Source organism: Cydia fagiglandana, chromosome 26 (assembly GCF_963556715.1).
Source record: "Cydia fagiglandana chromosome 26, ilCydFagi1.1, whole genome shotgun sequence".
Taxonomy (NCBI): Eukaryota; Metazoa; Arthropoda; class Insecta; order Lepidoptera; family Tortricidae; genus Cydia; species Cydia fagiglandana.
Window position 1 is genome coordinate 10,741,050 of NC_085957.1, and position 16,580 is coordinate 10,757,629.

Below are 16,580 nucleotides of genomic sequence, written 5' to 3' on the forward strand. Positions count from 1 at the left end.
CCTGTCTACCTGCCAGGGGCTGGCGTTTGGCTACCGGGCTGTATTAGCTTAGCTTTACGTACATTATGTTTGTGCCAAGTGAATTCATCCGCTATCAAAATTTGCACGTCCCATACATTGGGTGACACTACTTCCGTAGCTACTTATACCTCGTTTTCACGCAAAATAGGCACAATGGTTGTCGACTTGCGGAAAATGCCCAGTATAACTAACTATTATTATCCTGGTATGTCCACAGCTCTCCCAGCCCAAGACCCTGTGCTCCGTAAGCTGGACCCGGGGCCGCGCTACCAGCATGTGAGCGACGGAGAAGGAAGGCTGCATCTAGTGGATCTGTGGCAGAAGGCCGGCGATGTACGAGAGGCGGCCAGATACAATCCTGACTCGCAGAACATATACCATCTGTTTACCAGGTATTTTACCCCATTTTTAGGGTTCCGTACCTGAAAAGGAAAAAACGGAACTCTTATAGAATCACTCGTGCGTCTGCCTGTCTGTCACAGCCTGTGAAACAAATGAATTTTAAATATGGGGGGCACATTTGAGTAAATGAGAAAGTTTAAAAAGAAATTTCATCTAACTAGGTATATGTATAGTGTTATATATGAAATGAAAGAGCTCATCATTAATGATTTTAAAATTATTATTGTAATTAACTAAGTATAAGGGCCCCCCCCCCCACATCTGGCGTCTTTCGAGCGTCGGCGTCTGTCGGCGTCGGTCCAGCGCTATGGAAAATGACGTCGCGTCGGGGGGGGGGGGGCTAAAGTAGCACACACAAAAGGTGTCCGGTAAGCCACAAACTAGGCTGAGCCTGTATCTTGGGACTCACCAAAATATTTTGACAGTTGCCATCCTCATTTCAGATTGAATCCAACAGTGAGCCAGCCTATGCTGATTGGCAATAGCGGTCTCCTCGGCCTGACGAACTACAACCCTCTAAGACGCACCATCATACTTCTCCATGGTTGGAACAGCGGAACCACTTCGGATTTCAACACTGTGCTTATACCAGGTACCAAAGATATATGTAACTCCGTATAAGATAAATAAAGTCTAAGAAAAAAACGTGCCTCGGAAATCAAGAAAAAGTCATTCTCGAATAGATGGCGCCATATACCTTTGGCCTATTCTCGGCTAGATGGCGTTGACGACACCGTTTGATATTCAACAATTTTAACACATATCAGTGAAAGAACATGGGTCAGTATGGAACAAAAAAAAATAAAAATTATTTATCAGTATACATATTTTGATTAATTTATACATTTTCAATTTTATTTTAAGTTTTAATCGTGTGTCGATAGATGGCAGTAAATGTACCGTGACTACAATATTTACTATGGCAATAGCCCTCTATACTATCTATTCTCTTTGCAGGTACTTATTTAAGGGGCCCACTGATTATCAGTTCGCCGGACGATATCAGCCTGTCGCACATTAGACTTAATAGTCATTTGCGGAAGTGCCGCACTCTTTTGGACGCTGTTTAAACCTGTCAGTCAGCCTGTCAGTTAAACGCAAAATTTGACAGCTCCGAACAACTGACAGGCTGATATCGTCCGGCGAACTGGTAGTCTGTGGGCTCCTTTAGAGTTACACCAAGACAAGTCTGCAACGATTTTATTACACACGCAGTGCCAGTGTTATTTGAAACGTCAAACTTCTATGAAATTATGACGTAGGTATGAAGATAATATATGACGTAGGTATAAATAACACATTGTACGCTATAAAAATCGTTGCAAACTTGTTTTGGTCTAAAGAATGACTCACGGTACACCGGGCCGTGTCCGGGCCGGAGCTTCCGGGTCTTTTCTATGACATGACAGATTGATCACGTGAGGTTTGGCACCCGGCTCGGTCTAGCGTAAGTCATCGCTTAAGCAGCGGTCTGCAACCTTTTAGCAGCCAAGGGCCACATAGCAGTTAACGAAATGGACGCGGGCCGCACTTTGTTAATATTTATAACTTTATCAGACATTGACATTTGTCAATATTACATACAATACTTATAGCCAGGGAGGCTCGCGGGCCGCAAATGAGAGGTTGGCGGGCCGCATGCGGCCCGCGGGCCCCTAGTTGCCGACCCCTGCTTTAAGCTATGTGTGCAGCGTCTATAGTACGCACATCTGAAGAGAAATTTCACGGCATGTCAAATTTCTAACACGTGACCATCATTGTTGTCCAGCATTCCTGCAAGCCGAGGATCTGAACGTGATCATGGTGGACTGGACGGCTGGCTCCAACACCATCAACTACGCTGCTGCTGTCACCAATACCAAGACTGCAGGTCTGTCTTCTTTAGGGTACCGTTTAAATCTAGACTCATCATGTCAGTCCTTTACCGCCCACTGCTGAGCGTAGCCACTTGTCCCGGTCCTGAGCTAATCTCATCCAGAAATCGTCCACCCAACGAGCCGACGGACGCCACTTCTTTCATCCGAAAGCGGCCACCATTCTGTTAACATTTTAGTCCACCCGTCATCACTCTGCCTAGCAATATGTCCCGCCCAATTCTATTTTAGTTTGGTAATGACGAAACCCACGTTGCATCTTGGTGCGGCGACGGATCTAGACATTCCTTACTCGATCTTGAAGCTTGATACCGAGCATCACTGTAGATCTAGACTACACAAGCATTCCTGCTAGGATCTGAAGGCCATCATGGACTTGACGCCCCAACATTATCAATTACGCCACTGCTGTGACCAACACCAAGACTGCAGGTCTGTCTTCTTTAAGGTATTGTTCGAGTTCAGAATATACTAGCATTTCTGCTAGGATCTGAAGGTCATCATTGACTTGACGCTCCAACACCATCAACTACGCTGCTGCTGTCACCAATACCAAGACTGCAGGTCTGTCTTCTTTAACGTACCTACCGTTCAGACCTAGACTCATCATCAACATCATATCAGCCCTTTTTAACGCCCACTGCTGAGCGTAGCCACTTGTGCCGGTCCTGAGCTAATCTCATCCAGAAGTGACCCGCAATTTCCCGGACGTCGTCCACCCAACGAGATAAAGGACGCAAATTAAAATGTGAAACAGAAGTAAAGTTCTGATCGGGATGGCAACAAAATTTATCAAGGAAATTTACTATGAGAGATAAATAGGAGATATCCTATTTTCCGTTGCATACTGATAGAGTCTGTGCGGAAAGTGAAGCATCGTAGAATGTATTGATCCCATATATTACACGACTCTTCTCTTTCCGCACCACAGACAAAACATCCTCCAGACTGAGCATAGTCGCGCTACCCCCTCTGCCACACATACAGTAATTTTACTCCATGTTCGAGTCGAAAGTGTCTTTGTGTGACATCCGTGTCTTTGAACGGACCAATCACGGCACGGGACGTTCACCTCGTCCCGCGCACCCCCGCATTTTTGGCATCATCGGTTGCATGAAATAATTGCTCTAAACTCGGTCTAGATTCCTAGTCTATATTCCGCACAGACACTTCTCCACAGTCCTCATCCGAATGTTACCTTAATAATGTTGTAGGGGAAGGCATCGCTCGCTTCATCGACTGGCTGAACGGTGAGACCGGGGCCTCCGCGACCCACTACCACATCGTGGGGCACAGCCTCGGGGCCCACATGGCCGGTATCATCGGTCGGAACTTGAACGGGGCTCCGGCTTATCTGACAGGTTAGTGACCTTCTCTAATATTCTGTCAACAGACCTCACGAATAAAATAAAATAAAAATCTGAATCGGCACAAAAAATCTGTGTAATTAGACCTACGCAAAATGTCACGGAGAACAGCCGGACACACGTCCAGAGCGGTATCCCGCCAGCTTTCGCCAACGCCGAGCTCACGGAGATCTGCCTTCACTCTATCTGCCCAGCGTATTTAGGACGACCAACAGGACGGCGTCCAGGTGGTCGACCCAAGTATGCCCTTTTGGCTGCCCAATCTTCACCCATCGTTTCGAGGTGGCCTAGCCAGCGGAGACGATGCGCTTTGGTCTCACCTAACACCTATTATATTCGGCTCGGCTATCAGATGTTCTATTTCAGCATTCTTTCGGATCCTCCAACTGCCAACTGCCTTATACTTATTAATGGTAGGTACCGTAAAATGGGGTGAGTTGGGTGAAATTTGACTTTCAAACCTTGATAAAATTTTATTTTTACATGTGAAAACTGAATGGTGTATACATATAATAAGTGGTTCGGACGTTTGTATTTTATTTTGGGTAGTTCCATTTCATAACTTTGACGATAAAGAGGAAAACCCACCTCACCCCGTAGTGCCTCGTATTCGGGGTGAGAGGGTTTTTCATACAAAGGTGATTTTGGAAGATTGTTGGATCGACTTTTTTTTATTATGCGTATTACTATAGGCCCATTTTAAATTGGAATACATTATTTTTGTAGCAGTAGCCTTAAAATCCCGTCTCACCCCCCTCTCAAACCTTCTCTCCCCATTCATAACGCAACTCTCCCCGCGAAACCTACTCACCCCGTTTTACGGTAATAGGTAATTCTTCATTTCTAAATCACTCGCTTAACACCATTTTTTTGCAGCCTTGGAGCCCGCTCTTCCCGGTTTCATCACGAATGATGACAAGTTCCGAGCCAACGACGGAGCCTACACCGAGGTCATCCACACCAACGCTGGCAACCTGGGCTACGTCAGCACCCTGGGTCACGTTGACTTCTACCCCAACGGCGGCATTAATATGCCTGGATGTGACGGCATGTCCTGCGACCATGCCAGGTAAGAACACTTTCAAACTCCTTAACCTTACACCAAGTCTTTTAAAATGGATCAAAATTCAAGCTTCACATAGGGCTGAAAGTCCCAGCAAGGTTGCTTACATGTGAGGCCAAACGCATAGCTTCAAAAATGAGCTTGGACACCAAACAATGGATGGTCACATTGATATAAAGCAAAACCAACGCTGGCAACCTGGGTTACGTCAGCACCCTGGGCCACGTTGACTTCTATCCCAACGGTGGTATTAATATGCCTGGATGTGACGGCATGGCACATGCGACCATGCCAGGTAAGAACACTTTAAAACTCCTAACTTCTAACTCTTTAACCTTACACCACAGAATAATTAATAGTACTACCGTACTGAAAGGAAACTTCCTACAAAAACGAAGTTTGACAGCGGTTCAGGGTCGAATCATGCTATCCCTTTCTAATATATGGCACTATCCCTTTCGGCTATTTAGGGTTGTCAAAAATCAAGTGATTATCTTATCTGTGGTCGTGCACCCAATAATTGCTCGGACCAATGATGAGCCCAGCGGAACCGAGTTTGACCGAAGTCAGGAGTTGCGCACCCCTGCTTACACCAAGTCTTTTAAAGTGGATCAAGATTCGAGCTTCACATAGGGCTGAAAGTCCCAGCAAGGTTGCTTACATGTGAGGCCAAAAGCAAAGCTTCAGAGCTAAGCTTAGACACAAAGCTAGTTAGTGTTAACGGGGAGTATGGGTATGGGGGTATAATTTGTCGACTGGTCGGGCCTAGGATGGTGCCGGGTTCGAATCCCGGTAAGGGCATTTATTTGTATGATGAATGACACAGGTATTTGTTCCTGAGTATGGTTGTTTTCTATGTTTATAAATATTTATATATTATCATAATTATTATAAGATGGACGGACGACCTTGTTAAGGCCGCCGGAAGGCGCTGGATGCGGGTCGCTTCCAACCGGCACGAATGGAGATCCAAGGGGGAGGCCTATGTTCAGCAGTGGACGTCTTATGGCTGAGATAATTTAACGTTGTCTGAGTACCTACCCAACAACATAAGCCTTCTTGAGCTTACCGTGGGGCTTAGTCAACTTGTGTAAATAAATGTGTTATAATATTTGAATGACGGTGACTATTAATATAATACGGATGGCCTGGGTACGTTTTGGCAATCTAATCCCAAGAATGAATGAGGAGAAACTTGGAGTTTGAAGAGCTGGTGGGCGAGCCCAACATCATCGGCGAGAGCAAGGCTGCTCGACTTCGCTGGCTCGGCCATGTGGAGAGGATGGGAGAGGATCGTGCGGCCAAAAGAGCTTATCTGGGGCGACCAACTGGGAGACGTCCGGTCGGAAGGCCTAGGCAGTACAGGTGGATCGACGAGGTCCAGAAAGACCTGTGTGGCATGCAAGCGCCTGAATGGCATCAGATCGCACAGGAAAGGAACCAATGGCGCAATCTAGTGTCGGAGGCCAAGATCCACTTCGGGTCGCTGAGCCAGCGAAGTATGTAAGTAAGTAAGTAATCCCAAGAATCTCAGGCACTAGTTTTACCTGCCACCTGACCTTTCGTCCCTGAGAGAAACAGAGAAAGCATTGTCCTATTGTGTCTGGTTTCCTCTCACCCCATTACACACAGTCTGATAGGTATTTAGTTTACTATTATACTATTTTCAGGTCGTACTACTACCTCGGCGAGTCCCTGACCTCTGGAGGCTTCACGGGCCGCCGGTGCGCCACCTACGTGGGAGCCATGACCGGCAACTGTCTGCTGTTCGGCAACCTGCAAATGGGAGGACTCGTGCCGAAGACCGGGTGAGGTTCTACACATTACTAGAGCCATTAATACCTAAATCACAGAATTACTAATAGTACTACCGTACCGTAAAATGGGATGAGTAGGGTCAAAACTGAAATTCAAACCTCGATAACATTTTATTTTTACATATGAAAAATGTATTCTAGTTTGTATTTTATTTTGGGTAGTTCCATTTCATAACTTTGACGATAAAGAGGAAAAACCACCTCACCCCGTATTGCCGCGTATTTGGGGTGAGAGGGGTTTTCATACAAAGGTGATTTTGGAAGATTGTTGGATCGATTTTTTTTTATTATGCGTATTACTATAGCTCCATTTTTAATTGGAATACATTATTTTTGTAGCAGTAGCCTTAAAATCCCTTCTCACCCCCCTCTCAAACCTCCTCTCCCCATTCATAACCAACCTCTCCCAGCGAAACCTACTCACCCCGTTTTACGGTACTTCAAAATATTCTTTACGCCTTTACAAGCTATTCGGCTCTATACGAGTACGTCTCAAAAGAGCTTTCAGAGCTGAAAAACCCGTTTCAGCTCTACATATTTCTAGAGCCTATACCATGGTATAATAATATACTCCGCCTGGTACTCTCTTCCCGACTTTTCTAGGTCACCTGACTGACACAAGCCTACGTATCATCGTGCGACAGCGCTATATGATAATATGCGATAGCGCTATTTATAGCGGCCATGTTTTTGTGACGTAGGCTTGTGTCACTCTGGGAAGAGAAGACCATGTTTTATTAGACTATGGCCTATACCTATATTACAGAATTACTAATAAGTAGTACTACCGTCCAGAAAATTCACTGCTTCACAAATGTCAGATTTAGGTATAAAATTATACCTATACTCGCCGCCTGCAAGAAAAATTTAAACTTCTAACCGCGCACGAGCCGAGAATCTTTTGAGCGTCGCAGTTTTATGTTATGACCGAGCTGTGACTGTCGGCAGAAAATGACGGGGTTGTCACTTGACAAGTTTTTGTACCTAGGTATAAAGGGTATAGGGGGATATATGGGTATAGGGGTAGGGGGGGCTAGGGGTATATGGGTAGGCTAGGTATAAATAGGTAGGTAGTAGGTATACTTTCATATATCGTTTAAGAACTCCGTTAAAGTGTAAAGGATGATAATGTTTTCCGAGCAAAGCTCGGTCTCCCAGATTTTCTTAGTTATACCACAGATTATATAATAGTTCTTACGAACAGATACTTATCTCTCAAACAAAACGCAAATACCTACCGTTTTGATACCTAAACAAAAATACAATGGAGTGACCTTCAACGCGCCGCTCCCCGCACCGCGCGCACCGGCACAACGCTAGGGTTGCTGACGTTTAGAAATGATAAATAAATACCTACTTGAACAGCGGAGTGAAATAAAAGGAAAGCTAAATCTTAAATTATACCTAATATTCCGTTTATCCGCGTAAGTGTTTGCGAAATAGTCATTTTAAAAGGTCATATGTCCCTGCAGTAACCGCAGTGTTTACGCCGTTTTATAAACCGCGCAATATAATCCCGGCAAGAATTAGTTTTAAAATTTCGTGTAATTTAAAACCAGATAGAGATTAATGTTACACAATAAAGAAAAATAATAGAAACACCATGAATACCGGTAATTAATTACAAGTTAACCAGAGCAAAAATGAGTAGGCACTTTCCGGTGTAAAGTTAACTTACTGTCGTTAAAATAAACATATACCAAAACAAATTAAAAATTTGCTACCTATTTCAAATAGATAGATATCTAAAACTATACATTTGTCATACATAATAAACATTACATGTTTAATTAAAGAACTTCAATAGTAGGTAGGTACCTACTACGTAGCTTGTAACTATCGTATAAATTGACAGTGCGGCGCGCGGTGACGTGCGTACGTGAGCGCGCGTGGCAACCAACTGGCTTGCTTTTCTACCGTGAACGGGAGCAGATTCGTAGGTATAAATCCGAGCTCGCGCGGAGAGTTCCATAGGCCTGGTTATACCTATATGTCGGGGATATCGGAAACGGCTCTAAGGATATCGATGAAATTTATTGCTATATGGGGGTTTTCGCGGCCGAAAACAGAGAGAGAGAGATATGTTTTTCCGAGCAAAGCTCGGTCTCCCAGATTTTTTTAGTTATACCTATATGTCGGGGATCTCGGAAACGGCTCTAACGATATCGATGAAATTTATTGCTATATGGGGGTTTCCGCAGCCGAAAACAGAGAGAGAGAGATATGTTTTCCGAGCAAAGCTCGGTCTCCCAGATGTTATTAATATAATGCACCATTTCTTTATTTACAGACAATCTGGAATCTTCTGGCTGGAGACCAATGCTCAACCGCCTTTTTCCAGGGGCTAACTTATTTACATTAATTAATAAACATGGCAAATTCTAATAAATTCCGATGGGATCACACGAACAAAATAAATAAATAAGTTATTTTATCATCTTTCTTATTATTTTATTTTACCTACCTCTACCTCGTTGTGGATGACATGCGGAAAATCGCGGGGCACTTTTGGATGAGACTAGCCCAGGACCGGGATAAGTGGCGTACACGAAGAGAGGGCTATGCTCAACAGTGGCCGACTGAAGGCTAGAATGATGATGATGATGATGACGATGATGATCATGAGTGTAAATTTAATTCGACAGCGTAACGTCATATGCGTTTGCGTGTAGTAAGTGTCATTTTGTAAGGGATTTTGAGTTTCCAAAACATCCCGCTTGGTGCGCTGTTAAAATCCCATACAAATATAGACATGTTCTATATGGATAGACAGACAGACATGGCGAAATTATATTGGTTCCTAGTTGACTACGGAAGCCTAAAAAGATTACTTATATTATATTAAGTTACTATAATTATGTATACTCGTATGTATAGGTACATATAAATAATAAATAAATAAATAGTAAATATTATAGCTTCGATAAATTGAGAGCGACTTACATAAATCCAGTAGCACCTTAGCAGACCGCGTGGTGGTCTATGTATGATGATTTGGAAAGTCTCTGCTTTATCGACAGCTGCATATATCCATAAGGGGCACTGGGTCACTAATAAGTCTCTGGTTGATTTTCACTTAAATCGCAGCGACGGGACTCGAGATATGAATTATTTTAATCGGAGCGCGGCGCACTCGCGGCCATTGGGTTTAACGGCAGGAGAAGTTTTTTTATCCTCGCTAGGTGGCGCGGTAGTAGGTCGCGCCGGAAGGAAGGGCTTTGAGATAAATGCAGTTGCCAGTTCAAAATATCTAGCTACAAAGTACACGAAAATATATTCTTTACTAATTGTGTTGCTTTGTATGTATAAGAAAAATACCTATTTAAATATGCATAGAAATTGATTAATACTAATCTGTTCCTTTACGGAACAAATATTATAGGACATTTTTTTACACGAATTGACTAAGCCCCACGGTAAGCCCATGAAGGCTTGTGTTGTGGGTACTTAGACAACGATATATATAATACACAAATACTTATATACATAGAAAACAACCATGACTCAGGAACAAATATCTGTGTCATCACACAAATTAATGCCCTTACCGGGATCCAAACCCGGGACCATCGGCTTCATAGGCAGCTACATAATATGCCATGTGACATGTACAATTCTTTATAATTTTATCAATGGACACCTAATCTGAATCTAAATAAGTAGATATAGGTATCTACGCAGAAAAATATATATATTTCCAGATAAAGTAGATTGCGACTTGCGACGTCGAAAATCTAAAGTGATAATAGATTAGATACGTACATATACTTTTTAGGGTTCCGTTTCCAAATGGCAAAAAACGGAACCCTTATAGATTCGTCATGTCTGTCTGTCCGTCCGTATGTCACAGCCACTTTTGTCCGAAACTATAAGAACTTTACTGTTGAAACTTGGTAAGTAGATGTATTCTGTGAACCACATTAAGATTTTCACACAAAAATAGAAAAAAAAACAATAAATTTTGGGGGTCCCCCATACTTAGATTAGAACTGAAACTTAAAAAAAAATTTCATCAAACCCATACGTGTGGGGTATTTATAGATAGGTCTTCAAAAATGATATTGAGGTTTCTAATATATTTTTTTTCTAAACTGAATAGTTTGCGCGAGAGACACTTCCAAAGTGGTAAAATGTGTATCCCCCTGTAACTTCTAAAATAAGAGAATGATAAAACTAAAAAAAATATCATGCAAACTTCCACCAAATTGGTTTGAACGAGATCTAGTAAGTTAGTTTTTTTTAATCGTCATAAATCGTAAACCGCAATTTTATTATGTTACTTGCTGCTACGGAACCCTTCATGGGCGAGTCCGACTCACACTTGGCCGCTTTTTAGGGTTCCGTAGCCAAATGGCAAAAAAACGGAACCCTTATAGATTCGTCATGTCTGTCTGTCTGTCTGTCTGTCCGTCCGTATGTCACAGCCACTTTTTTCCGAAAGTATAAGCACTATACTGTTGAAACTTGGTGAGTAGATGTATTCTGTGAACCGCATTAAGATTTTCATACCAAAATAGAAAAAAAACAATAATTTTTTAGGGTTCCCCATACATAGAACTGAAACCCAAAATTTTTTTTTTCATCAAACCCATACGTGTGGGGTATCTATGGATAGGTCTTCAAAAATGATATTGAGGTTTCTAATATCATTTTCTTCTAAACTGAATAGTTTGCGCGAGAGACACTTCCAAAGTGGTAAAATCGCCGACTGGAAGTGGCTCGAGTGTTGAGCGTAGTGGCTCCGTTCCCGAGTTGACTAGCAAAGCGTTTAATCAAGAATATACGGACGTAACACCTAAAACACATCGTCACAAACGCAAGCAAACTGATGACTTCGAAGGGATTCAAACGGAATTAGCAGAAATGCGTAAAGAAATGTGCGAAATGATGACTTACCTAAAAAATGCTAATAAAAAACAAAATGAAAACTTCGCCAGACTGACTCAAGATGTATCCGGTATTAATGAGCAAATGAGTAGCATTAAAAATATTACCGACAGCTTGGTTACGGAACAAAACAAAATGAAAACTGAAATTGCAACGTTCGTCGACACAAGCAAGAATATTGAACAAAAGATTGAGCACCTAGACGCAGAGGTTAAACAGCTAAAAACTAACAAAGCATTAGTTGCCGAAGAGACACCACACTATGAAGATGTTCTTGCAGAAATGTATGAACGCAGTGTCAGAATAAAAAATGTTATTATAACCGGATTGCCAGAACCTACTTTGGCAGACCCTAGAGAAAGGAAGGAACAGGAAAAAACTGTAGTTTTGGAATTACTAAAGACTATTAATAATGACTGTCCCGAACCACTGAAAATTATTCGCTTAGGCAAGTACGACCCGAGTACACATCGCCATGTAAAGGTATGTTTTACATCTCAAACCGATGCAATATCAATACTGCAAAATAGGAAAAATGTGACAAACAATGCGATCAGAATATTTAGCGACCAGACGCCCCAACAACAAGCCTATTACAAAAGCGTTAAGAAAGAACTGGAACGTAGAACCAAAAATGGTGAAACATTTTTAAGTATAAAATATGTTAAAGGCATCCCCAAAATCATTAAGAACTTGTCAAAAAACTCCAACCAACAGCACCAAGTAGCAGTACCCGAAGCCTAGTGACCGATAAAATAACGTACCAAGTAACCAGCACCTATACTGATGTAACTACTAGCAAAGGATCCCTAAAGTGCTTCTATGCGAACGCCCGTAGTATAGTCAAACCTGGCAAATTTGATGAACTTAAGTGCGCCGTAGAAGCTATGCAAAATACAATACATATTATCGTAATTACTGAAACTTGGCTAAAGTCTGATGATGAAGCTATGAATTACCAGCTACCGGGATATACGCATTATTACAACACTCGAACTAACGAAAGAGGAGGAGGCGTATCGATTTTTGTTCACAACTTCCTTAAACACAACTTCATAGAAAAGCAATGCTTAAATGGTAACCATTACCTATGGATCCATCTTCAAAAGTACTCAATTGATATTGGCGCTGTATATAGATCGAACCATGACACTGTTAAAAACTTTTTAGAACTGTACTCGACGCAACTCCAAAACAGAAAAAGGGCCCTTGTGTTTGGTGATTTTAACCTGAATCTACTGAGTTCCGAAAAATGCGTAAAGGACTATAAACAAACACTAAAAGATAACTGTTACCAGATTATAAACAAAATTGACATAAACTATTCCACACGTGAAACCTCATCTACAAGAACTATACTGGATCATGTATGTACAAACTTACAAGAAAATAACTTTCACCTTGCAATTATTGAGTCATCTATGTCAGACCATAAACAGATATACTTTGAAGTCAAAAAATACCATCCAAAACCTCTACAGAAAATAAAATATGAGAAAATAAATTACGATAATTTATGGAAAACTATAGAAAACTGCAAGTACGAAAACGAAAACAATGACTTTACTCTATTTGAAAAAAGACTCCTGTCAAGTATAAACAGAAACAAAGTAACGAAAATCAAAATAATAAACCCGCCAAGACAAGACTGGATTAACCAGGAAGTGATAAAGGAAATTAACTCTAGAAACATTTCATGGCAAAAATTAAAACTAAACCCAGAAGACGAAAAACTGAAGCAAGAGTTTAAAACTAAACGAAACAAAGTGGCAAATATTATTCAAGGCACGAAAACAAGATACTACCATAAAGCTTTCATGGACTGCAGAAATAATCCATCGAAGATGTGGAAGCTTATTAACAGCCTATCAGCGAACAAATCGACAGAACGCTCAGCACCGGCGAAACTGGATTCTGGAACAGCAACTACATCAGACGTAAAGGAAATGTGTGACATTTTTAATACTTATTTCTCCAATATCGGGTCCACCTTAGCAGATGCAATTCCAATAAACTTCAGTCAAAATAACGACATATACTTGTACTTCCAAGCCAAATCCTTTTAAATTATTCAAATTTGAACCTGCTACTACTGATGAAATTTCAAAAATAATTGATAATCTAAATAATAATACAAGCTCAGGACTAGATGGCGTAAATACAAAGTCAATAAAATATTTAAAGAACCTAATACAAGAAGACTTAACAAATTGTATAAACAGAAGTCTTAATGAAGGTGTCTTTCCTGATAGCTTAAAACTAGCCAAGGTATCACCAATCTACAAATCTGGAACCCACTCTGATCCAAACAACTATCGCCCAATCTCTGTTCTTCCAGTAATTTCAAAAGTGTTTGAAAAGGTCTTATATAGTCGCATTAGAACATATTTGGACACTACAAATTTCCTTCATGAAAAACAATACGGTTTTCAGCCTCAATCAAACACACTTTCGGCAACAATTGATATAGTAACAAGACTGAAAGTTAATATAGACAATAAGCAAATAGCATTGGGCATCTTCATAGACTTAAAAAAAGCATTTGACACCGTCAGTCACAACCTGTTATTACAAAAACTACGAGCATTAGGTATTGCTGGTACTGCATTAGATATACTTAAATCATATCTTAAAAATCGACGCCAAGTAGTTAAAATTCAAAACCATCAAAGCGAAGAAAAGGCGGTAACATGCGGAGTTCCTCAAGGCTCAATTTTAGGCCCGTTACTGTTCCTTATTTATATTAATAACATAAACGAACTTGGCCTTAAAGGTGACATAACACTATATGCAGACGATACAAGCCTCTTTTATTTTGGAAACTCTATCAGCAGTGTTATAAATGATGCGCAAAATGATCTGGACTTATTAAATACATGGTTTCAATGTAACTTATTAACTATCAACATTTCGAAAACGAACTATATAATTTTTGCAGCCAAAAATAAAAAAATACCAGAATTTCAACCTCTCAAGATAAACAACGTAGCCATTCAAAAAGTGGAAAAAGAAAAATATCTAGGGTTAATACTGGATAAAAACTTAAATTGGAAGCCACATATTGATAAAGTAAAATCAAAATTGACGTCATTAACCGGGGCCTTGCGCAGCTTTGCAAAAAACATTCCAACTCAAGTACGGTACACCATATATAACTCGCTTATAAAACCGCACATAGACTATTTAATTGAAGTGTGGGGTACTGCCGCTAAAACTAATCTCGAAGGACTCCAAATTGCCCAGAATAAACTTGTAAAAGTGCTATTTCAATATCATTATCTAACTACAACTAAAACCTTATATAGCGAAACGAAACTCTTGAATATAAATCAAACCTATGTGTACTACAACTGCCTATTAGTAAGAAAAATACTTAAAAACGATATACGAACTCAATTAAATTTCACTAGGAAACACCATGTGCAAAGAATGAAATTACGTAATGCCAATGACTTAATTTTACGTCCATCGCGAACAAACTACGGGCGTAAAAGTATTTTATACGAAGGTGCTCAATTATTTAACAAACTTCCTAAAGTTATTAAAGAAACAAAATCAATGTCCCATTTTAAATCCTTGCTTAAAATTCATGTTTTAAATAATTTCTAGGTGATACGCTTAAAAGTTAATACCTGATACTTGTATGTATATAGATACTTTCATAAATTGCACTTATCACTGAAAATAACAGCTATAAAATATACCATTCAATAAACACAATCAAAATACAATAACGTAATATAATATGTAGTTAAATTAAAATACACCCTTAGACCTAAGTAAACCCAACTTACCTATGTTATATTATAACTACGCTCAGTGTATGCATGCCGCATCTAGTTGTAGCCTTTCCGTGTACCCCATTGTAAACTTGTTTTGCATAGATACTCGCGCGTTATCGCTGCCCGCTTTGCCGGCGGTCAGTTATAATTTGTAATAAGTAGTATTGTAAACTACCTGTTTTAGTTAAGTTAAATTAAGTATTTAAGTTCTTTGTGCGCTCTAAACAAAACATAATATACTGTTCTGTATTTATCTCGTCAAGTGAATTGTAAAATTCTTATGAGAATAAATGATCTTAAACCTAAACCTAAAATGTGTGTCCCCCCCCCCTGTAACTTCTAAAATAAGAGAATGATAAACCTAAAAAAAATATGTGATGTACATTACCATGCAAACTTCCACCGAAAATTGGTTTGAACAAGATTTGGTAAGTAGTTTTTTTTTAATACGTCATAAACCGTAAACCCCAATTTTATTATGTTACTTGCTGTTACGGAACCCTTCATGGGCGAGTCCGACTCGCACTTGGCCGCTTTTTTTATAGATTACGATCATTAATAAATAACAGTATACTAAATTGTATATATTGTATTAACTATACAATTAACTTCCTTATACAGTGTGCAAATTCAATCCGGACAAATATTTTAATGGTGGTTAGCATAGGACCTAAAAAGTATATTGAGAAAGATTTTGCTTAGAAATACAATGAAAATTTTAACCATACAAAATAATTCGACCCGCAATGTATTACAACACTCTTTCACTCCGGAAGTCGCCGTTTCAAACCCCGGCTCATACCAATGAGTTTTTCGGAACTTATATTCGAAATATCATTTGATATTTACCAGTCGCTTTTCGGTGAAGGAAAACATCGTGAGGAAACCGGACTAATCCCAATAAGGCCTAATTTAACCTCTGGGTTGGAAGGTCAGATGGCAGTCACTTTCGTAAATACTAGTGCCTACGCCAATTCTTGGGATTAGTCGCCAAGCGGACCCTAGGCTACCATGAGCTGTGGCAAATGCCTGAGCAACACGAAGAAGATGATGATGAAAAAATTCTTAATTAATGATGATTAAGGCTGTCCGCATCATGGGCACCTTTGTACCGGGAACGGCAGGGAGCGGTTTATTTTTTTATTTTTATAGTTTTAATTTTTATTTGTAAGTGTTAGTTGTAATTGAAGGGATGTTTACAAAACAACGTAAGTAACTGCTTAGAGCGGTTGACACTTTTTTAAAAACATTGTTAATGTTTCAGTTATGTTGTTTTTGTAAACATCCCTTCAATTTGTATCCTTTTTTGTAACATGAAAATATATTATAAAATAATTTATTGCCCGTATTTTATTTACACACTGTAT

At 40.2% G+C, this 16,580-nt stretch overlaps 1 protein-coding gene across 1 annotated transcript; it reads left to right on the plus strand.

Annotated features, from left to right (window-relative positions):
* The first annotated feature begins 224 nt into the window (after positions 1-224).
* On the plus strand, positions 225-8,921 carry LOC134677521 (lipase member H-like). Its single transcript, XM_063535987.1, has 7 exons — positions 225-413; positions 867-1,015; positions 2,192-2,293; positions 3,512-3,658; positions 4,541-4,733; positions 6,398-6,535; positions 8,835-8,921. Exons 1-7 carry the CDS (start codon positions 229-231, stop codon positions 8,890-8,892), a joined length of 972 nt encoding a protein of 323 aa, XP_063392057.1. The 5' UTR covers positions 225-228; the 3' UTR covers positions 8,893-8,921.
* The last annotated feature ends 7,659 nt before the right edge of the window (positions 8,922-16,580 follow it).

Coding starts and splice junctions, on each gene's coding strand:
- LOC134677521 (XM_063535987.1), top strand. CDS start 229: ATGTCCACAGCTCTCCCAGCCCAAGACCCTGTGCTCCGTAAGCTGGAC. Junction 414..866: donor ATATACCATCTGTTTACCAG/GTATTTTACCCC, acceptor TCCTCATTTCAG/ATTGAATCCAACAGTGAGCC. Junction 4,734..6,397: donor ATGTCCTGCGACCATGCCAG/GTAAGAACACTT, acceptor TACTATTTTCAG/GTCGTACTACTACCTCGGCG.